Consider the following 22,361-nt stretch of genomic DNA (forward strand, 5'->3'; position numbering starts at 1 on the left):
CGCCCCCTGGCCTGGACAGGTTTGCCTGTTTGATTTTATATCATTGCCAAACCTCTACCTGAGGCTTCATTTGTCTACCTACCTACTACCTACCTACCTGCCTATGTCTCCATAAAGAGCTATTTCTCCTGTCTCTTGCTTTGTTTAGATGATATCATGTACTGTGGACATGAAAAGAAACATAAAAGGATGACAAATGGTCCTCATACTTTAGGGTACCATTATAATTATTGTGTTGTATCAGTGGAAAATGCTCTGCTAGGTATAATCAGATGTCAAAAGGATCCTGGAAATGTGTATTTCCTTTTTGTTCTGAAATTGTGTTTATATTTATTTCCTCCTTCTCCTTTAAGAACAAGTGGAGAAGGACTTGGGAGGGCAGGTTGCAACATGCTGACTCCTCTCTGTGCCGGTGCCGGAGAAGACCGGAGCGTTTGGAAAAAGTATTACATCAATGGTATTATGGAAAACACTTAAAAAGGTGGACTCCTAGGGGTGCCTGGGTGCCTCAGTCGGTTAAGCGTCCGACTTCTGTTCAGGTCATGATATCATGGTTTGTGGGTTCGAGCCCTGCATCGGGCTCTGTGCTGACGGCTTGGAGCCTGGAGCCTGCTTTGGATTCTGTGTCTCACTCTCTCTGCCCCTCCCCTGCTCATGGTCTGTTTCTCTCTCTGTCTCAAAAATAAACAAACATTAAAAAAAAAATTAAAACAAAAAAAAAGGTGGACTCCCAGTGTATGTGATTCCAGAGAAGCAGATTAATTGATGCTCCAACCCTGTGCACCCTCCTCCTGCCCGACTAAGCTAACTGGCTCTGGTAGCCTAGATATCAGCCTGCAAGATTTTCTGTGTTTAGGCTAACATGACAGCAGTTGGTTTCTTCTGTGTTTTGACTGCAACCCGGGCATTGAAATTCTTAGGTACCTTCATTAGGATTTAAGAATTTATTAGTTTTTCAGAAGATGGTAAGAAATTTACTCAAGATTTACTTTTTTGTTTTAAGGTAAAGGCTTCCTAAGCTTGTTTGTCTCCAACTTTCATTTTAGTTTCACTTAATAGGAGAAAACCTTCTTTTCATACAGCATTCTGATTGTGAACAGTCGCTCCTTTGCATTTTCACAAGTAAAACACTCTGGGATATGTTCCACAGCATTCATTATGTAGAGCGTTCTTGGTGGTTTTATGTGAAATATTATTGAATGGCTCTGCATGTGAACAATGAATGATAATTTCATAAATGAACTTTAGGAAGCAGACGTGGCTTCAGTTTAGCACTGTAAAAACATGTCACTATACTCTAGAAGGTGCTAAGAAAATATGAAGAAATGAAACACATAAAATAAAATACATGATAACACGATAGAAGAATGGAATACATAAGCTAAAAAGGTGGAGGACTGGATGTGTGTGTGCTGGTGTGCTGAACAGAGCTTCAGAAGCCAGAACATACAATAGAACAGGTGGCTGACATAGGCTGCTGAATTTAGATACTGCCATATATCAAAATACTTCAGGCACCATCACTGCTTGTTTTAAATATTTTCTCTGTGGACTTGCTTCCTTGGCATAAGGACCACCTCTCATGGGCTTTCTTATATGTAAACTTATATGTAAGAAAGGTTAATCTTCAAATATGAAATAACATCGCGTGTTTCTAAAAATTAGAACAGTTTTTGAATGGAAGAATATTCTTCCCCCGACCATTCTACATGAGATGGTGAAGGTTCCTGTTTAACAAACCGAAACAGAATTAATTGTAGGCACTAAGCAGGTTTTCAGGTAGGAAGACTATTTTGCTGGAAAAGACATTTTGCTGGGCGAGAGATAGACTGAAGAAATCTGTTGATGTGTAGGAAACACTACTGTTTATCTTGTGTGTGTGTGTGTATGTGTGTGTGTTGTGTGCACAAGTTAAAATCTAGGACATATAAAATTAAATATCATAGGGAAAAGGTAATAAGTAGGCATCTCGAATGTTAGGTGCTGTTTATTATACAGTGTAAACGGCTCCATAATGCAGTAATGACAGGACATCTCGGCACTCAGAACGGGATAGGAACGAGAGTAGTTTCAGCTATTTACTCGTGTTGAGAAGTTTTGCCCTGTGACATTTTTGGGAAATCTTCCTTATTTGCTGTTGATACTGAAACTTTTTCAGATTAGAAAAAGTTCATGCAAGTGACGTTTCCCTACATCAGAAAATTTTTAGTGTGCTCGGCTATTTTGAGACGTTTCTTTTGAGGTAATAGGCACTTAGCAAACACGAAGATGTTATCAGCCATTCAGTAAATACTTTTCATACACAACCGCGTGCCAGAAGTCTCTGTATGAGAGAAAGGTGGATTACAAGAGCAACCACCACAATGTAACACACAAGAAAAGGCTTCTTGTTTAAATAGCTTTAACTGATCTTTCAAAAATAAAAGCCTAGGGACACCTGGGTGGCTCAGTCAGTTGGGCCTCTGACTTCGGCTCAGGTCATGATCTCACAGTTTGTGAGTTCGAGCCCCGTGTCGGACTCTGTGCTGACAGCTGGGAACCTGCATCAGATTGTGTCTCCCTCTCTCTGCCACTCCTCTCTCTCTCTCTTTCTCTCTCTCTCAAAAATAAATAAACATTAAAACTTTTAAAAATAATAAAAAATAAAAATAAAAGCCTAAATATTTGCACCTGCATTCTTAAAAAGTTAAATAGATACATATTTGGAAACTAGAAAATCTACATGGAGAAAACCATCATGGATATTTTCGCATTTCCTTCCAGGCCTTCCTCTTAAACTTTGTTGCTTCTCTCTCTCCTTCAATGCACACACACAAACTTATGCAACTGGAATCATACTGTTTATAGTCTTAGATCCTGCTTTTTCCACTTAACATACCATGAGCATTTTTCCATGTCATTAAATATGCTTTGAATATGTTCTTGGCCACATAAAATTCCATCCTAGTGATGCACCTGTTTTCTTTTAAGCTAAGACACATGCCATGTTTTCCAGTCATGCTGGACTCCCAAAAGCCAAGGAAAATACTTTGTGTTGATCCACCATCAGGCTCTTATGAATTTGTTTTCTTCTATTTATAAGATGCACCCACACTTCTGGACACTACGTACAATGGAGAGTTAATAAGCAGTCTAAAGATGCCAGGGAGCTTGTCTGCTTGGGTCACCCTGCATCACCATTACAAATGTACGAAGTGTCAACAAGAGTCACAAATGCTCTTTCCGATTTGTGACTGCCACAAATGAAGTTCAAACCTTGCGTGCCCGCCTCAAAAAAGCATCAGTGCCCTTTTAAAGTTGAGTAATTTCGGAAATATGCTCCAAGCTTACAAAAACACCACTCAAAAAGTTTTGCTCTACACTTAGTTTTGCGAAAGTATGTTTTAATTAACTCTTAGTTCAGTCTGCTGAATCTACAGAGGACTGATGGAGTGTTAAAACTTTCTGCCAGAAAATTTGGTACTAACCTCTTTAGGACTCGAACTAGAATGTATCTGTAACACCCACTAAGCATAAATGAACCCTTTAATCCTCAGGAGGGCACTGTGGAACTATGTTCTTAGGGTTTCTCCGCTGTAGGAAGGTTTCTTTTGTTCCTCAAATTGTTCTGAGGGCAAGGCCGGGCCTCTGAGAAAGATTTTTATATTTTCATTTAATTTTAAAGAGGAACCATAAGGACCTTTTAAAATATGAAACTGGAATGTATGTATTTTATGAATACTTTCCTATTAAACTGAGCATATTGAAGAATAATTGAGCCGGTTTGTACCTGGAAATTCATATTCAGGTAAGGAAATTGCATTCATGTACTTTTCCGTACATTTGGAAAGAGCCACCCAAACCAGGTTTAATTCTATGATCTCCAATATTCAGCTTTAAGCCTTAGACTTTGATAGTACTTACTGTAAACCCAGCCTTAAAAGTGTCGTCTTTTAATCTCTGTGGAGGTAAAGTTTGGCCTTTTCACCTGCCCTCCCGACTGTGTTTAAACTGAAATTCCTGTAACATGCTTTTCCAGGGGAAAAACAAAACAAAAACAGTGTTCAGATAAAATATTATAGGTTTATTTAAAACTTAATTCTCACCTTGAGTATGCAAAATACAAACTCCACAAAATGTTCATTTTTTTTTACTTTGTAGTTTACAAATATACAAAATAGAAGTTTGCTTAAATTTATATTACATATTTATTAAGGCAAGGAACTATATAGAAAAAACATTTGTTCTGCTTAAGGCATACTTGGGAATAAACCATTGTACAAATTATTGCACATCTGAAACCACAGTGCATAACAGACTGTCTGCATAAAAATGTTAAAGTAAACCAGGTGTATTTACCTGACTTAGGTCATAAATGTAGATCGGAAGACAAAAATAGATTTTCCTTGTCAATGTATGCAGCAGTTTGAGAACTTTGGCTTCCTCATTTGGTACCTTTAGAACCAAGACTCACCAAGCACCATCGTTTAGGTTATTAAAACACATTTTCTGTACCTGAATTTCTTCCTCTTCTTCTAGTATCATAATAATGGCTTTTAGAAGGCAAAGAGAATACAAGGTGATCTTTACACTTATATTGCATCGAACACAATTCAAGGGAATTCTGGTCTTCCCTCCCCCCAACTCATGGATCTAATTTATACCCTGATATCCACACCTTCCAGTCACCCCCTTGGTGTTTTGTAAGTCCAGGAATATTCAAGTTGGACTGAGAATTGGAATGATAGAAGATCCAGTCACAGACCCCATCTGTTCTTTGATTTGTCTTCTGGTTTCCTTGTGTCTCCTGATTATCCATTCACAAGTTGGCTTGTTGGGAACTTGACCATGATTGTAGTGCTCTCCAGCTGGGTTCCTCCCCTCCCCGGGGAAGACAGTGTGAAAAGTAAAAAATACTGAATTCTCTTCTTGGCAGTGTGGGTCATAGCCACTGTCTTGGGATTTAAAAGTGCCTCTTCATGTGTAAGGCGAGGTGGTCCGACCTGGAGAAGGCCCGGTCGCACTTCTGGCACTGAAAGGGGCGGTGCCCAGTGTGTTTCCGGTAATGCCTGGTCAGTTCGTCAGAGCGGGCAAATTTCCACCCGCAGCCATCCCAGTCACAGTGGTAAGGCTTCTCACCTGCCAGAGGAAAAGAAACCCGTTGAAGCCATTGCTACATCATGCAGAATTGGCCGCTTTAAAAACCGGAGGCCAAATGTTAAACCGACTCCCCAAGCACCCTACTCTGAAAGAAGCCAGGAATGTTTTTAGACCACTTCAAGGCCATGCTAAATTTCAGATCACAAATAGGAATATTAAGCTTCTAAGTATTCCTTTCGCTTTTTTTCTGGTGTGTGTGTGGGGGGGGGGGGTGGTGAGGAACAGACATTTAAGTAATGAAAATACACACATACAACGCCAACCTACACTTCTACATTGCTAATGTTTTCATTCTTGAGTCAAAGTACCATAGTGGTGGAAATGAATTTGGAAATGAAATCTGCTGGTCTATCTCCCCTGCCCAAACCAAGCAATTAATATCCTGTCACACTACAAATGCGTTCAAAGAGCCACAAGCGGCTACTTTTTCTGCTTCAGAATTTGTTATTTAAGATTTTTTAACATTTAAATCCAACTTAACACATAGTGTGCATTTCTGTTCTTTTAATGACTACTACACCTAACTGACCTTATGTACCTGCGCTTACATGACATGGAATTTCCCTGCACTGACCATCTTAAACTACAATCTTAGTAATCATAACATTCAATTCTTGAAAGTTTCCGAAATAGAATTCTTGAAAGTTCTGAAAATAGAACTTACTTATGAAGAATAGACCTAAAAATAGCAAAAGAGCGTAAATGTGGGGAGCGAACAACCAGTGAAAATTGTCTAGAAAATTAAAAACTAATAAGACCTATCATTTTTTTGCACTGCAGGTGTCATTTAGTTTTTAATTTTTTTTAACGTTTATTTTTGAGACAGTGCAAGTGGGGTAGCACCAGAGAGAGAGGGAGACACAGAATCCCAAGCAGGCTCCAGGCTCTGAGCTGACAGCACAGAGCCCAACACGGGGCTCAAACCCACGAACCGGGAGGGGAGATCATGACCTGAAGTCGGACGCTTAAGTGTCTGAGCCACCCAGGCGCCCTGATAATTTAGGGTGTTGTTTCTTTTAATCTCTACACTCAGTGTGGGGCCCGAACCCACAACCTCGAGATCAAGAGTTTCATGCACCAGCGACCGAGCCAGTCAGGCACCCCCAAAGTGTAATTTCTTGATTACAAGGGCAATGCTTTGCTCGGACTAGGAGAGGCCCACCTGCAGCCTGGAACCTCCCTCCTGCCTTTCAAAAGCCTAAGAGAACTGCACATTCAAGCACTGATACTATCCATCAAGCAAAAGGCTCTTGGGCAAAAAAGGAGGCGCCAGCTTGCTGTTCTCCCCTGTGATCCAAGAGATGGAGGAGATAGACTGTGCCTCACATCCCAAGGGAGGCCCTGAGAAGTGTCCACAGTTAGCCAGTGGGGCTGGACACCACCCTCCCTCCTTTCAGCAGCTTCTATTCTCCTACCTGTGTGGGTTCGCAGGTGTGCCTTGAGATGAGAACTCTTCGTGTAGGTTTTGCCGCAGCCCGCATAGTCACAAGTGTGAGTGGCTGTCCTTTTCCGCGGCCACGACCTTCTCCCCCTCTTTGGTTTCTGCTCCTCCGGCATGCAGGAACCAGGTGGCATGAGCTCTAGGGGTGAAGAAGGTGGGGTCAGCATCATCCCCTGAGCCCGGGAGGGCGGGCACTCGCAGGGCTCCCCAGCCCAAACTATGAATCCCCGGGACTGACCTTGGTAATGGAGCGGTGGCACCTGTGGCTGCATCTGGTCAGGCAAAAAGGGTGGGTAGTTGGGCCCAGGGTGGGGATGGAAACCCGGGGGGAGCGGTAGGGCAGGATGACAGTCCCTGCTGCTCAGCAGTTCCTCGGCACCCAGGGTCGGGGTAGTCCTGCTGGGGAGCTGCCGCCCCAGGGGGAAGTCGTGGGCTGGCGGCCGGTGGCCATTGCTGAGAGGGGGTCCAGTGCCCATGTGGGCCTCTAGGGGCCGACCAACGGTGCATGACGAGACCGCCTCCTGCTTGATCTTGGGGCACATGCGCGGTGGCCCGCCACTGTAGGGCGCCACTACGACCGGGTGGCTGCCGTCCGGACTGCCTTTGCTAACACTGATGACCGACGGGCTGCCGTACTCGCTGCCAGGGGCACTCAGCGACGCCTTCAACACAAACTTGCCCATCAGCCCGCCACCTGGCGGCTGCGGCTGCTGCGGCGGAATATACACTGGGTCCAATTCAGGCCGAAGGAGCTCAGCCACGAAGCCGCCCGAGGGGCTCACGTCGTTGATGTCCGCCAGGTTGAAGGGAGCTGTGGGAGGAGGCACAGACTCCCGGCCATAGAGGAGGCCGCCGCCCGTGCTGCCTGGCGCCACGCCCGGGTCGCCTCCAGCCCGGATCGGATAGCTGAAGCTGCAGGTGGAGGGCGCACTGGCAGGACCGCTGCTCGACGGCGAGGACGAAGATGAGGCTGATGCCGACGAGGACACGGTGGCGGCCACTGACTCCTGATGGGACAGTGAGTTGGAGAGGATAAAGTCCAGGTCCAGGAGATCGTTGAACTCCTCCGTCTCCCTCCGGGGTAGGAGAGCTGGGTTGTTGCCGCCGCAAGCCGCACCGACTCCGCCACTTTCCAGGTCGGTGGCCACGGTCGCCGCCGCCAGGTCGTAGGGGCGGCCGGGAAGCACGGGGGGAAGTCGCTTCATGTGGGAGAGCTCCTCCCGCCAGCGCTGCAGGAACAGGAGGGGAGAGAGACCGTCGGTGTTGGTCCCCTGCTGCTACACTACATACTGGCGGGCCGGCCACGCCGATACCGCCCAGGCACCGGGACTGGGCAGGCACGAAGCGCCCGGGGCCTCCGGGCGTTAGCGCGGCAATCTCGGCCCACCGCCGGGCCCGAGGAGAGGCGGTGCGTCGGTTTGGAAGATGTTATGTCGTGTCTGCCCGATTGCGTGTGAGCAAGCGCTGTGGCTCGGCAGCCCGGGTCCTGCCCCAGCCAGATCCCGGGGACGCTCCCGCCAACCCTGGAATTGGGGCACTGAGGATCTCCCTGTGCGCACCCGCCACGGGTACGCCTACGCGCCAAGCTCACTGGGGCCCAGCCAGTGTCTAGGGACACAGCCACCTCCCGCCGGTGGCCCTCGCGCCAGCTTTGCCGCCTGCGCGCTAGGGGACGTATGCGGACCTGGGGTGCGCCCCCGGCGGCTCCGCAGTGTAGGGACCACACGCATCTACAACTGAGCCAAGGACGCTGAAGCCATCCTAGGAAGACTGCGGGGCCGGTGCGGTGGCCTCTCCTTCCCTTCGCCGGGTGGTTCTCGGTGATCCCTGGGCTCCACCCGTCCCCACCCTACCCACAGAAGCCCACCGGACGATCCCGACCTTTCGGGGCAATACTCACGTTATTCGGGGCACCTGCTGGACGCAGTGTCTTCTCCCTTCCCGCCGGGCCGGACGCGAACGTGGAGAAGGACGGGAGTAGTGCGTCGCTGACAGCCATGTCAGACTCACCAGGTGGCTGCCTGAGGGCCGGGTGGGGCGCAGAGGCAGGAGTCAGGGGGGCCACTCGCGACCGCCGCTCGGGCGCGTCCCACCGGCCTCTGGCCTTCACCCCTCCCTGCGCCCCGCGCTGCACCTACCTCATTAATGTGGGGGCCCAGAAGGTCCTCGGGAGCCCGAAGCAGTGGGGGTACACTAGCCCCAAAGTCAACGAAGAGGGGGGGAAAAAAGGACTTAGAATCGAAGCAAAAACCAAAAACCCCAAATTGCCCGAGATCCTTCTTCTTTGGATTAAATATAAATGGGAGATGCCTTTTTAAAAAAGTTCCTTTGTATACAAAAGTTCTTAGAAAAGTTGTAAACTCCTAAAAAAAAGACAATCAGCAAGGCGAGTAAGTCCGGTAGCCGCGCTGCGCTCTCTTCGATTCAGCAGTGTCCTCCACCACTGTCGCAGTCGCCGCGGCTGTTGCCGTGGGCGCTGGGGCTGTGGCCGGGGTGGCGGGCGGGCGGTGCCGCCAGGTGAGACTGGCCGCGGTGGCGCGGATCTGCGGACTGGGCGGCGGCGCAGGGCGCGGAGTCCAGGGGGCTGCGCGGGGCGCGCGCGGCCATGGGCGCTGGCCGCGGGCGGGTGGGTGGCTGGGTGGGGGGCCGGAGGGGCGGGGAGGGGCACTTGGCGGCTCCCGGTGCCGCCGCCGCCCGCCACCGCCTCTGCTCCCCGCGCGCCCGCAGCCGCGCTCGCTCTCTCGGGCCGGGGAACTGCCGGCGGCCGGCGCGCGCTCCTTACTTAACTTCTCGGCTCCCGCCCTACCCCCGCCTCCTACCCGCCGTACGCCACAGCCGGCCGCCAGGCCCCGCCCCCTCCCTTTCTTCTCCCCTCCCTCCTGTGGCCCCCCCGCGAGTTGCCATGGCAGCTAAATAAACAAACTCGGCGCACGTGGGGGCGGGGGGGAAGGAGGGGCGCGGGCGGGGCCCGGCGGAGCAGTGACGCCAGCTCGGCAGCTGGCGGGCAGGAACCGTGCTGACGCCGGCGGCGGCGGCGGCGTCGGCGGCGGCCCGGGCGCAGGGCGCTGGGCACCCGGCGCAAGTCAGGTCGCCGCGCGACTAGGGCAGTCCGCGTCGCCATGGTCCGCTCCCCGAGTTCGAAGCCCGTGGCCGAGGAGTCTGGTAGGGGCTGAGGGGTCGGTACAGCGCCCCCACCCCCGCTCCGGTCCGCGCTCGCCGCGCAGTCTGCGCGCTAGAGAAAAGCGCGATTATCCGCGTGACTCATCCAGCCCTCCGTCCCTTCCCTGCGCACGCAGCAGCCGGGCGCTGGTCCCGGAGCGCCAGTGCGGTCTCTTGGCCTGACCTCGCGAGGTTCCTCGCGGGCTCTCCTGCCGGTGGGGTGGGGTGGGGTGGGGTGGGGTGGGGTGGGGATGGGGGTGGGAGGCGAGGGGAGGTGGGTACCCAGAACTATGGCGGGACTGGGAGCTTGAGAGGGCCGGGGTGGTGCTTCTCGCCTGGAAAAGGCTGAAAGAGGCCGCAGCGGGAAACGGGCGATAATGGTTTTGATATTTAAGGGAGCAAGGAAGGGAGTGAAAGGGCTCAAGACTTTGGGGGTGGGGGGTGGGCAGAGGGCCTGTGAAGCGCGGAGACACCTTTCAACCAGGGGATCTCAAAGCACTTTACAAGCCACGCACCCTCCTTTCCACTTTATGGATGAGCAAACTGAGTCATAAAGAGGTGAAATGGCGAGGTAAAGGTCAGACGGCAGCTCGCTCCCTTGGCTCAGGCTCCGAGCGGTCAAGCCCACCGAAAGGAACTTAGCTGGGAAAGTGGACACGTGCCAGGAAGTGGAGCGGTGCGGTGGGACCCCGTTCCCGAAAAGGGCACGAGGAGCTCGCGGCAGCCGTTCCTGCCCACCGGGAAGAGAAGAGGAAACGGCGATCGTTATTTCAGCCTTATAACTTTGCCTTCCCACCCCCACACTCCCCTAAGTTTGTGATCAGTAATTTTCCAGCCGGGAAATGTTTTCGCCCTCATCTCTGCAAACAGTGGCTTTTTTTTTTCTTCCCCAAACGTGAGTGTGGTGCTCGGTATCGCCTGCTGAACGTAGGCTTGCGACGTGTTTGGTTTGGATTGAGCCGCGCAGAGCCGATCTCAACCCGCCCTCTCCACGGAGCCTCCTCACCAGTAAACGCTGTCGATCCCAGGAAAGACAAGGGGAGGAGGAGGACTGGGAAAAGTATCGAAGCCCCAGAACAGGGCAGAGTGTGCGCTCACTCTCACCCTCACCGAGCTCCAGTTGCCTCATATTTTAAGTCGTTGTCACCTGTTTGTTTGAGTTCTGCGATTCTGGTACCTATTAGGTTTCCAAAGAATATGTGTTATCCCTGATTTTTCCACTTCTTGCCGACCACAGAAGCATTCTTGGAATGCGTCTCATCCGAATGAATCCACTCGGCCCTCTCTGCCAACGACAGGAATCCCTCTAGGTCCAGTGGGTTGGACGCATTTGAAGATGACTTCCATCCTTTGGCCAACTCCTGCAGCTGGGGAGAAGGGCATGCTTTGGCAGGGAAAGCCCGACCCTCCCGTGGCTTGGAAGGGTTCAATCTCACCCCATAGGAACAAGCCAGTTGCTTTAACTCTGAAAACATTGCCCTTTTCAAACGGAGGAACCAAGAAAAGAAAACACCTGCTACCCCTCCCCCCACTCCTTTCCTTTGGATGGCAAACATTTCTTGGAATGCTAGAACTCCAGGATTGAATGGAAAAGTTACCCACTTTTCTATCAAGGCCTAGGTTTCTAAACCCTAATGAACTTAGATGAACCCTTGATCACATGTAAACATGTAAATCAAGGACTTGGAATTTCTAACTTAGGTAGCCGGTGCGGGAAGTTTTTTCTACTTTGCTCTCATTTATCTAAAGCAGTAACCTTTCCCCTTCAGCAAGAGCAGCTACCATAATGAAAAAACAATATGGCACAGGTGAACTGGAAACATACTATTATTACATCATATAATCAAGACAGGATTCTGAAACTCAGTTAAAAAGATGAACTTGTGGGGCACCTGCGTGGCTCAGTGGGTTAAGCCTCTGACTTCAGCTCAGGTCATGATCTCAGTTCGAAAGTTGGAGCCCGGGTCGGGCTCTGTGCTGACAGCTGGGAGCCTGGAGCCTGCTTCAGATTCTGTGTCTCCCTTTCTCTCTGCCCCTCCCCTGCTTGTTCTCTGTCTCTGTCTCTTTCAAAAATAAACATTAAAAAAATTTTTTTGAATGAACTTATAGTTTCCAAACAGCCTTCAGGAGGTTAGGTAAAGCCAGTGCCTCTTTGTGGCAGGCAACTATCTGGTTATTCCAATGATTGCATCATAAAGGGAAATCTCTGTATTTGCCATGGATTTCTAAAAGTGGTAAGGAACTCGGGGCGCCTGGGTGGCTCAGTCAGTTAAGCAACCCACTTGGGCTCAGGTCATGATCTCGAGGTTTGTGAGTTCGAGCCCTGTATTGGGCTCTGTGCTGACAGCTCTGAGCCTGGAGAGTGCTTTAGATTCTATGTCTCCCTCTCTCTCTGTCTCTCCCCTGCTTGTGCTGTGTCTCTGTCTCTCTTTCTCAAAAATAAACATTAAAATTTTTTTTAAAAAAGTGGTAAAGAACTTCCAAGTTTACACCTCATCTCCTTTCAAGGCAGGTGCCTGGTGTGGCAACAGGGTTATGACCCTCCCTCTTTTCAGAACAGGTAGGTCCAGAAGAGTTAAATCCCTGCCCTGTATAATTTATAAACATGAGGCTGAGTAAACCTTTGATGACTAAATTGCACTCTAAATAATAATAATAGAAGACACCCTTTAAAGAAGAATTACATACTTACTGGTGACTTTATTTCAGCAAACTGATATTACAAGTTTTGTGGTATGGAAGTTAATTATTAATGTCCTTGGAGTTATAAAATAGACTTTTTTTTTTTTTTTTCCAGCACAAACTGCATTCATTGGCAGAAGATGCGATGGAAACCATCAGTGTTAGGGGGTTGATGACCTGGAACTTTGACAGAGTGTGTGTGATAGATCGAAGAGGCTCAACATGTTTCAAATGAAGGACTCTGCACCTAGAAGTGAGCACCAGATCTGGGCAGATAGAGTTTCCCAGGGAGCCTGGCTGCACCCTGGCCTGCGGTGTCTGTAAAACTGCCACAAAACTCAGGAAAAGCTGCTTTTTCCGAAAGAGAAAGCAAGAGATGATTTTAAGTATCCAAATTGCTTTGAAATGAAGTCTGTACTGATAACTGAGAGAAGAGGGGCTTATAGGTTTCACGGAGTCGCAAAGGTTTTCGTAGCCTCCGCTTTCATCTGCTTGGAAACGCCAGCCTGTTTTTCACCTCGGTCGTGTGTGGAGGTTAAGAAAGTGGGCGTTAGCGCTCATTCTCCTGGGTTTGTGTTCTGACTCTGCTGCTCTTAGCCGGGCAGGTTATTTGACCTCACTTTGCCTGTTTCTTCTTTAAAGTGGGGATAGTCATGGTACCTACTTGTTAAATTGATGAGGATTACAAGTGGGATTATCCAGATAAGGTATTTATCATAGGCCTTGGGATTATGTATGATATGTCTGACCATCACCAGTATTTTCCAGGGCACCATAGGCTTCACGAGGACAGGAGCTATTGCCTTCCTCACTGCTGTAACCCCAAGTCCTAGTACAGTGCCTGCCTGGTACACAGTAATCTCTGCGTTTGTTGAGTAAATGAATAATGTACTTCAGCAGGAAAGTGGTCTTTCCTTTTCAGCTCCCCATTGGAGGTGCATTAGTCCCGTTTTTTTGTCAAGAGCTTCAATCCACCCAGACCCTGACCCTAATTTTTCCTCCCTTGTTTGATCGTTCGCACCCGGCTTCCCAAGATAGAAACCTAGATTCCCCTCAATTCTTCCCTTATTTTCTTGGGCCTGGGCATTTAGGCATCCACAGAGCTCAGCCATTTCCATTCCTAAGTGTCTCCACTACTTCTGCGAGAGTTGAGCTGCCTTGGCTCTTCTCATTTATAGCTTTTAGTTATTGCTGTGGCTTCCAAACTGTTGTGTTCCTCCTCCTCTTTCTCTGCCGCCTCCCCCATAGTCCCACTGGAATTTCCCTGCTAGATACGATCCACTTTTGCTCACAAATCACTTCTTAGCCTAACGGACGACACTCTTCCTACTATGGCCCTTGAAAACTTTGCAGGATCATCTCTAGAGACTGACCCCACCCTCCCTAAGCTTTAACTGGATGTTCTCTCAAGTCTGAATACATGAGTGTGTGTGTGTGTGTGTGTGTGTGTGTTTCCATTGGCTAGTCGAAATACTTTTTCTCCCCTTGGAGCCCTCATCTTCCTCAAGCTTCAGAGCCCCGTAGCCTGTTAATCCTCCTCATCGAGGCTAGTGCTCTTCCCTCTGAGCTCCAATAAAGCTGTGTGGTGACTGCTGTGGCATCTACCCAGTGGACTCTCTGATCTGGCTACTTGTTTGTAGCTCCTGTTCCACTGTGGCATCCTTTAGGACAAATGCCCAAGGAGTATGCATTTTAGGAAGAAGGGAGCAAAGCTGCTTTGGTAAGGCGACTCATCTGGAAGCCCTGCTCTTTCCTATCTTGTCAACAACATTTCTTCTGCTTCAGAGATCACTGGCTCGGTTCTCTGTTTTCCAATCCCTCTTTTCCCTCCACCGGCTTCTTTTCGTTCATTGAAAAGTGCTATGGGAGCTCCTGGGTGGCTCATTGGGTCAGCTCAGGTCCTGATCTCACCTTCAAGGGTTCGAGCCCCATATCAGGCTCTGTGCTGACAGCTCGGAGCCAGGAACCTGCTTCGGATTCTGTGTCTCCCTCTCTGTCTCTGCCCCTCCCCTGCTCACGGTCTGTCTGTGTGTCTCTCAAAAATAAAATAGAACATTAAAAGAAAAAAGAAAAGTGCTATGAAGGAGACAGAAAATAAAGTCCTTCATAACTCTGCCCTCACAAAACAGACAAACAGTGAGAGAACAGCCCTGGCCAAGGCATTGTAATAAAACAAACTAGAAAACACAAACAAAAATAACCAAAAGCCAAACCAAAACCAAATGGAGAACGAATCACCTCTTTTCTGTAGCCAAATCCATTGCCTTTCAAAACCCGAACATTGGGTATTGAAGTTTTTAGAGCAGAGAATGAGTCACAGACATTTAAAAATCAGTTCTGAGAAACTGAAAATCTCTTTCATGAACCTTTAAGTTTGATCACTTAACTTACATTTGCAGCCCCCCAATTTTAAGTGATATACCTTCTTTAAGACATTTAAAAAAATTCTAAACTTTAAAGATGTTCAAAAAGAAATTCTAAACCTTAAAGATGTCTGAACTGCCAGCATTTGTTAAATTCGACTTTTCAGTGTTTTCATCTTGTTCTGAGATGTTAAGAAGATACAAAGATAAACCAAAAAAAAAATCCCCCTCTTTTTAGGTTGTTTCTGTTTAAGTACAGAGTAATATCTTTTAAGAGTAGGATACATAGTAGTAACATTTAACAAAAAAATTAGGGTCTAACATCTTTTACCATCTTCGACTGGCATGATTGTTTTTAAGGCCACAAGGAGAATCTTCTGATACCACGTGCATAAAATTAGCATTTAAAAGTAAAAGAACTAGCAAAACAAGGCAAATCAGCAGAAAAAAAAAAAAAAAAAAACCTATTGCTGGAATTTTCTCCTTGACTTGGTCCACCAAATTTCCCTGGCTTGTTAAACTCTTTCCTGGGGAGAATTAGCATTGAAAGAAATAAGACATATTCTCAGATTCTATTTTCTTACTTTGAAAGCCTCAGTACTTCAGATCCTTAGCGTAGGACAATGTAGTTTTTCTGAAGAAAACATGGTTCCATGGTTTAAATCAGAATGGAGGTAAAAATTTTGCATTATGGAAAGTGTAGGGATTTTGAGGGTTCACAAGTGAATGCTTCACACCCTGAGAAGTGCAAACAAGAAACAAACAATTCTGTGTTTAATTTTCTTTTCAGTTTGTGGGCCGGACAAGAGGATAGGTTATTTTTGCCAATTTGACATTATGTACTTTGAGCCAAGGAAATGATTTTTGAAAAAATAATAATAACAATGCATTTGATTACCCTGCGGTTGACTTTTTTTCCACAAACATTGTGTTTGTTAATCAATTTTAATGTACTGGCTAGTGGGGATAGTGCTAGGAAGATGGCCAGTGCCAATGCTAAAGAAAAAAAAAAAAGACCAAAATTAATTTCTGGCAGCACTAAATATCTCATTGTGCTTGATGCATTTTTCAAAGTCTGATAACTCAAATGTAGACACATGCTCTCATGTCAAGGGACGACCAGAAGCTTTTTTGAAAGAGGAAACCCTAGAATAGTTACCTAAGCTTAGAGGAATTCCCAGCATTTTAATAGAGATTCAAGAAGGTAATCTATTCAGACTGCCTTCAGTCTATGTTGTCAGTTACTGATGAATTTTTCTGGTTGCTACATTTACCCAACAAAGCTCTCAGAGCCAAGTGTTTATGGGAAACACTGAACTGTTGAATTTCGATGTTCTGTGTTTCATTCAGCAAACTAGGCTTTCCATTAAAAAAACAAGTCAATTGAGCTTCTTTAGGGACTAGCCACTATCTCTGGGTTATCTGGGTGCAGATTACAGTGTCATTATCTGAGTTGCATTCTCTGTGCCGCCTTCTTGCTGTAAGTCAGTGAAGGAGGGCAGAATTTACAGTGTGACGGGAGAGGAAGGAAGGGCTTGAATTGCAAGTGGGAAGTGCAGCTACTCTAGGAGAGATGGCTGGGGCTGCCACCCAAGAATTTGGATTCCAGGCCTCTTACTGCCCATGACCTTGGGCAAGTTGTGCCATGCAGCGACACTCTACTTTCCTTGTCTGTAAAATGGGGCTATGAAAGTACCTGCCTCACAAAGCCGTTGGGAGGATTCAGTGAGATGTTGGTTGCAAAGGCTGTCGTGAATGTTTGTTTTTCCCCTCTGGCAGCAAAACCTGACACAGTTCTCCCAATTCGATGAACTTGAAATCGGTTCTGCGATACCTACCACTAGCAGATGATGCGGTATCTTGGTTTGAAAACTCAAGTGCTGGGGCACCAGGCTGGCTCAGTGGGTGCAGCGGGCAACTCTTGACCTCAGGGTCGTGAGTTTGAGCCCCTCATTGGGCATAGAGATTACTTAAAAATAAAAAAGGAAACTAAAATGCTTTTGCATGGTTTCTTATTTCCCTCCAAATATTCCAGCATCACCACAGATGCAACAACTAAGGACCCTTACCTGAAATCTCACAAAGACGCTGTTTTGAGTAGGGCCATGTATAAATTAACACGAGTTCACATCATGTCTTACAATGGGCTCTTTTGCTCTTGTCGAATCTAGAAAGACAATGACTATTGACCCTTCATAAGCCAGTCAAGAGCTAGATTGGACAGAGGGAGTGTCAAGGTGAAGTTCGTAATTGATTGTAAGGTTGATAAGGTTGGCAAAAAAATTTTTTTTAATGTTTACTTATTTTTGAGAGAGAAGGCTAGCAAGCAGGGGAGGGGCAGAGAGGGAGAGAGAGGGAGAGAGAGAGAGAATCTCAGGCAGGCTCCCCATTGTCAGTGCAGAGCCCAATGTGGGGATCGATCTCACAAACTGTGACATCATGACCTGAGCTGAAAGCAAGAGCCAGATGCTTAACTGACTGCACCACCCAGGCACCCCCCGTGTTGGCAAAACTCTAACCTTGTTCCTGGAGGAGTACTAGAAAGATTTGCTGTGTTCTCCCTTCAAGGTTCAGAGGGAGTAGCCAATTTCAAATTAATAACATCATGACTATGAGACACTGTACCAAGTACTGTGCTGAGCCCTTTATATGCAGCAAGTCGTGTCCCCGTCAGACCACCCCTGTGATGTTGGTGATGCCACTGGTACCCAGGTCTGTAGGCTTGCAGGGGCGAGGACCCAGCCTGACTTACTCTAATTTTAGAACATAATGCAGCTTACTGGCACGTAATAGGTGCTCAGTACATATGTGCTTAATAAGTGAACCCCAGTTTTCAATTTTGAAAAGTGCCGTGTAGAGTGGTTCAATGACTGGAGATAGTCAGTGGTCTTAGAGCCCACACAGGGAGGGAGGTCTGTGACATTAGGACCCTGCATGCAGTCTGTCCCTTAGTCATCCTTGTTTGTTCCTGTCTTCAGCTGTGTGGAGCTTCCCTGAATCCAGAGTCCTCACTTCTCCAGAGAGTAAACCCCTAATCTTCTGCCCGAGTTGGGGGAAAAGCAGTTACCCCGTCACATGGGGTTAGGGAGGAATCTTAGGGCCTAACTGTTTGGATAGATGGAAGGATGGGTGGATGGATGGATTTTCCAACTGCTGCTTATTATATTGGCTTTCAGGCAATAAATCTGCTTTTATTCCCATATGCACTTTACTTTCTGAGTAACTTGGTGTCTCTGCTTCCTGAGCCTTCCAAGGTTCTTGTACCTTGAAATCAGTCTGCTTTATTTTCCACTTTCTCTGATCTAAATTTGTGGCCATTTGGCCATTTGCTTCTCAGTTCCCACTCTCTGTCCTGGTTGATTTTGTCTTTTCAATCCCTTTACTGTCTCTGAATGGGGTCTTGGAAAGAGTGTCAGAAAACATGTTTAATGCACCATGCTTAACCAAAAATCCCTTCCTCCTCTTATTATTTTACTTTTTAAAGTTACTTTTTTTTTCTAATTTCAAAAACGAATACTTCCTATTTTTTAAAAAAGTCAATAAATGTGTGTTTCAAGTAAAAAGGAATCCACATCCTACCAATCCAGATATGACTATGATTACCAGTTTGGTGTATAAATTTTCAGAATTTTTATGTATATATAAAAATACTAAAATTTATTTTTCAAACATGGCTTATCATTTGCACACCGCTTTTTAAATTTGCTTTTATTTTCACTGAGCAATATACCATAGATATCTATTCATGTTAATACATAAATATACCTTACACTTTTAAACACATCATAGTTTTCCTGATATTGGTATTAATCAATCCGTTTTGATGGACATTTAGATCATTTCCACTTTTCACTATTACAAAACTCCTACGTGCCCCCTTAGATACACTCGCTTATTTCCTTAGGCTCAATTTAGAGAAATCGTTTCGTTAGGTTAACGTCATCAGATATCATCAAGTTGTTCCTCAAAAAATGTACATTCCCATCAGCAGTATATGTTCCCATCTGCAAAGTATCAGGGTACTGCTTCCTTACATGCTGTGCAGCACTGAGTGTTATCATCTTGTTCCTTTGCTACCCCTTTTAAATACTGGTATCGACGAATATCAGCTTTTGGGCTAGTCAACCTCTTTTGGAAGTTCGGGCCTCCTCCAGACTCTGACGGTTTGGAAATCGTAGTGTTAGAATGTAATCGGAGGCTTCCACTTTGCACATGTGGAAACAGAGGCCTGGGGATCAGAGGTGACTGGCCCATGCCACAACCCGGAACACGTGTCCTGACTCGCAGCCAAGTCCAAATGTTCCCTGCATCAGACTGAACAGACACAGGAGCCCCATAACCTGCCCTTCCCTGAGCCCCCTGAAGCCAGAAGCACGCACCTCAGGAGAGGGATGAGAACAAGCACTTTCCGGGCACCTTCTGAGAACCTTCCCCTGCCCCAGGTACTATGCTATGCCCACATAATCCCATTAGGTAGCTATTACTAATTCCATTACACGAGGGGGAAATGCAAAACCTGGAGATTTCAGCTAATCAAATTAGTAATCTGCACCCACCAGGGCGATTTAGCTCCCGGACTAGATGAGATTAGCTAGAGTGAATAGTGTGGCAGCCTGGGAGTTGGATTTAAAGGGAGGAAGAGTGGTATCAGCAAGGCCAGCCTGCCCTGCGTGGGCAAGGGAGATGTCTCCTGGGAAGACCTTCTGGTACTTTCTCCCCCCTAGCAAGTGCTAATTCAGGCTAAGAGTAAAAACTGGCAGCACTGTCGACTCTCAAGGCGGCGTCTCGCTGTTTTGGGATCCCATGTTGCTCAGGGTTGAGCACAAGTCCAGCACAATGCTTGCTGGCTGAGCCTCTGTTCTGGAACGACTGAACTGTCCAGCATGGCCAGTGTGTAAATGTCAAGTAAACACCAAATTCAAGTGCAATCTAACTATTGTGCTGGGACTGTTTGCTTTAGATATAATAGTCAGCAGGAAGGGAGCAGGAGAGGGAGGGAGGAGAACATATGTCACTTCATAGGGCAATTCGTGAACGTGTGAGCCCTCCCTTGGCCTGCTGGAATGTCACAGAGACCAACGTCAAATAAATAAAGAGCCTGCACTCCGTGTTGCAAAAATAAGCATGTCCATTTGCTTCAAAAAAAAATTTTTCAGATGAGGGAACATTTTCCAGTCAATCACACTGCAGCAAAGTCATTCTGTTGAATTTGTGACTCACAGGCTCTGTGTGTCAATAGACAGAGAAGTAAGCCCAGCGTTATGACTTTACTGGGAGATGAAGCAGAAGTCGGGATGAGGCAGGGCCGGCTTTCAAACAGGACTCGAAGCTCTGACAATAAATAGCAAAGGAAAGTCTGACCGCTCACAGGCTGGGCAATTGCATCCGCTGTCACCTTTTCTTCGTTCCTTTCTTGTCTCCTAGAAAAGGACCAGTTTGAAATGCTAACCGACTTCATCCTTTCCTTGCCTCCACATTGATGGGGGGCTGCGATTGACAGGGTGTCTCCTGTGCTTGATGTCCCATCTCATTCTGTCCTCACAGCATTTCTGTAGGGTGGCTGGTATCTGTGTTATTTTGCGGGTGAGAATGCTGAGGCCCCCAGAGCCAGGCACCTGTGGAAGCTTCTTGCCAAGGGTTCAACCACAGTTCTTTCTGGCTTCGATTTCAGACTCTGCACAATTTTTTTTTTTTTTTCGGACAACCTCCCATTTTGCTGTTTTACTGTAAGCCAGACGGTAGCCTTGGCATTGGGGCTCCACACATAAATGAAAAGTGGTTCCTGCCCTCAAAGAGCTCAGGGACCAGCCAAAATGTCCTTGTCTGGGATTCAAGACCACCGGCCGGACTCAGTTCAGGTTGCCGGAAACTAGTAGGTATTTAAGAAAAGATAACACCAGGAGACTCAAGGCTTCTTTTCCTAATTGGCGCCATTTCCAGTTGCTTCGGGAATGCCTGAGGGATAGAAAAACCATGGAGAGATAATAGACCATAGATGAGCTAAAACATCGTACTAAAACTGCTGACCCAAAAGCAAAGCCATCATGTGGCCAGTCCGCTTTATGCAGCATACTGGCTGAGACTTGACTTTCTGTCTCGTGTAGCCATGGGGCAGGGTGGGCAGGGATGCGAGCCTGGACCACGCAGCTGGAAGGCTTGGCTACCACACATGTGAGCTTGGGTCAGCCATTCACTCAGTCTGTGTGTCAGCCTCTTCTGCTGTAGCAGGAAGGTGGGAAGGAACAAGTCCCTTGTGGCTCAGAAGCATCAGGATTAACCTGGCTGGTTGGATCCATCTGCTCTTGACTTTGGATGGCCTTGGCCTCCATATTTGCAATGTTAAGAAATGAAAGAAGGCAGGAACCTGCTAGTTGTCAAGGTGGAGACATTTCTTCACTCTCCCTGCAGCTCTGCTAAAAAGTAACTTTGATCCTTTCAAACCCCTGCTGTCTGACCAGGACCAAAGCAGTTCTTAGAGTGGCTTTACCTTCATTTTAATGTAACACTGATTTGTTTTTTTCTCCTTTCTCTCTGCCGTCCCAATATTCACCCAGTTCGGAGAAGCTGTCAGCTGGTAGAACGTATTCCCTGGTTGCCCTAGTCGTTCTAAAGTTCCAGTCCTTAAAGTTTTTCTTCTGGATGGCTGGGAAAATTCTTGAAAGGACAGGGTCAATACTCTTTTGCTGGAGTATACTTTTAAAAAATTTATTTTGGCTCTGTGTTGTTTGTCAAGCCCTCATGGAGCCCTGTGAGGAGACTGCTCCGTTTACCATTTTGAATTTCTCCCCTTCTAATTGGCAAGCATCATGTTTCCGCTGTAATCTGCCTGAAAAACAAACAGGAGAGTTTACACTGGTCTCTGTGCCAACCATCTGCCCACTCAATGATCTCTACAACAATGTAAGTGCTAGAACACCAACTGTGTGTGTGTGTGTGTGTGTGTGCATGTAGGGGAAGAAATTCATTCACTCCTTCATACAGCTGATATTTAGGGAGCACCCGCCATGTGTCGGGCTCAGCACTGGGCACTGGGAACTTTAGCAGAGAACAAAGATAGATGTGACCCAGCGGTCTCTGGGTGGCTCAGTCAGTTAAGAGTCTGATTCTTGATTTCGGCTCTGGTCATCATCTCACAGTTTGTGGGTTTGAGCCCTGCATCAGGCTCTGTGCTGAGCATGGAGTCTGCTTGGGATTCTCTCTCTCTCTCTCTCTCTCTCTCTCTTTCTGTCTCTCTCCCCCACCCCTACTCTCTCTCTCTCTCTCTCTCTCTCTCTCTCAAAATAAATAACCATTAAAAAAAAAAGATAGATGTGACCCTACTCACAGCAAGCTTACAGTCTATTGCTAGGAGAAATACACTCATCAAATAATCACAAAGGCAAAAGAAAACTGCAGAAAACTGCTAGGAAAGAGGATGCATGGTGTAGGAAATCTAATAGGGGCAGCTGGTCTGGCTGGGGTGTATAAGGAGCGCAGTGGAAAGATGAAAGTCATGTCGTCCTTGTGCAAGATGATCCCTGATGAACGATTAAGGCCAAGTATTTATGCCTTAAATTTCTAAAACTAGCATGGCCTCA

At 47.1% G+C, this 22,361-nt stretch overlaps 1 protein-coding gene and 1 long non-coding RNA gene across 3 annotated transcripts; one reads left to right on the forward strand and one right to left on the reverse strand.

Annotated features, from left to right (window-relative positions):
- Positions 1-4,559: 4,559 nt before the first annotated feature.
- KLF4 (Kruppel like factor 4) lies at positions 4,560-9,189 on the reverse strand. 2 transcript variants are annotated; one of them, XM_042964705.1, is made up of 5 exons: positions 8,719-9,189; positions 8,481-8,601; positions 6,819-7,809; positions 6,555-6,719; positions 4,560-5,118 (listed from the first exon to the last, which is right to left on the reverse strand). In XM_042964705.1, the coding sequence occupies exons 1-5, from the start codon at positions 8,721-8,723 to the stop codon at positions 4,943-4,945; spliced, it is 1,458 nt and encodes a 485-aa protein (XP_042820639.1). In that variant the 5' UTR covers positions 8,724-9,189; the 3' UTR covers positions 4,560-4,942. The 2 variants fall into 2 exon arrangements, with proteins under 2 accessions (XP_042820639.1, XP_042820638.1); XM_042964704.1 differs by having other exon boundaries at positions 6,555-7,809.
- A 409-nt stretch (positions 9,190-9,598) lies between these two features.
- On the forward strand, positions 9,599-13,317 carry LOC122233246. The gene is made up of 2 exons (XR_006210774.1): positions 9,599-9,742; positions 12,537-13,317. It is a non-coding gene; the product is annotated as an uncharacterized LOC122233246 (long non-coding RNA).
- Positions 13,318-22,361: the final 9,044 nt, after the last annotated feature.

Source organism: Panthera tigris, chromosome D4, assembly GCF_018350195.1.
Source record: "Panthera tigris isolate Pti1 chromosome D4, P.tigris_Pti1_mat1.1, whole genome shotgun sequence".
Classification (NCBI taxonomy): Eukaryota; Metazoa; Chordata; class Mammalia; order Carnivora; family Felidae; genus Panthera; species Panthera tigris.

What these genes read in the sequence shown, in the direction of transcription:
- KLF4 (XM_042964704.1), bottom strand. An exon ending in CAGCAGGTGCCCCGAATAAC is followed by an intron (nt 7,810 to 8,480) that starts GTGAGTATTGCC and finishes CTGTTCCTGCAG; the next exon opens with CGCTGGCGGGAGGAGCTCTC. An exon ending in ACACCTGCGAACCCACACAG is followed by an intron (nt 5,119 to 6,554) that starts GTAGGAGAATAG and finishes TTCCTCTGGCAG; the next exon opens with GTGAGAAGCCTTACCACTGT.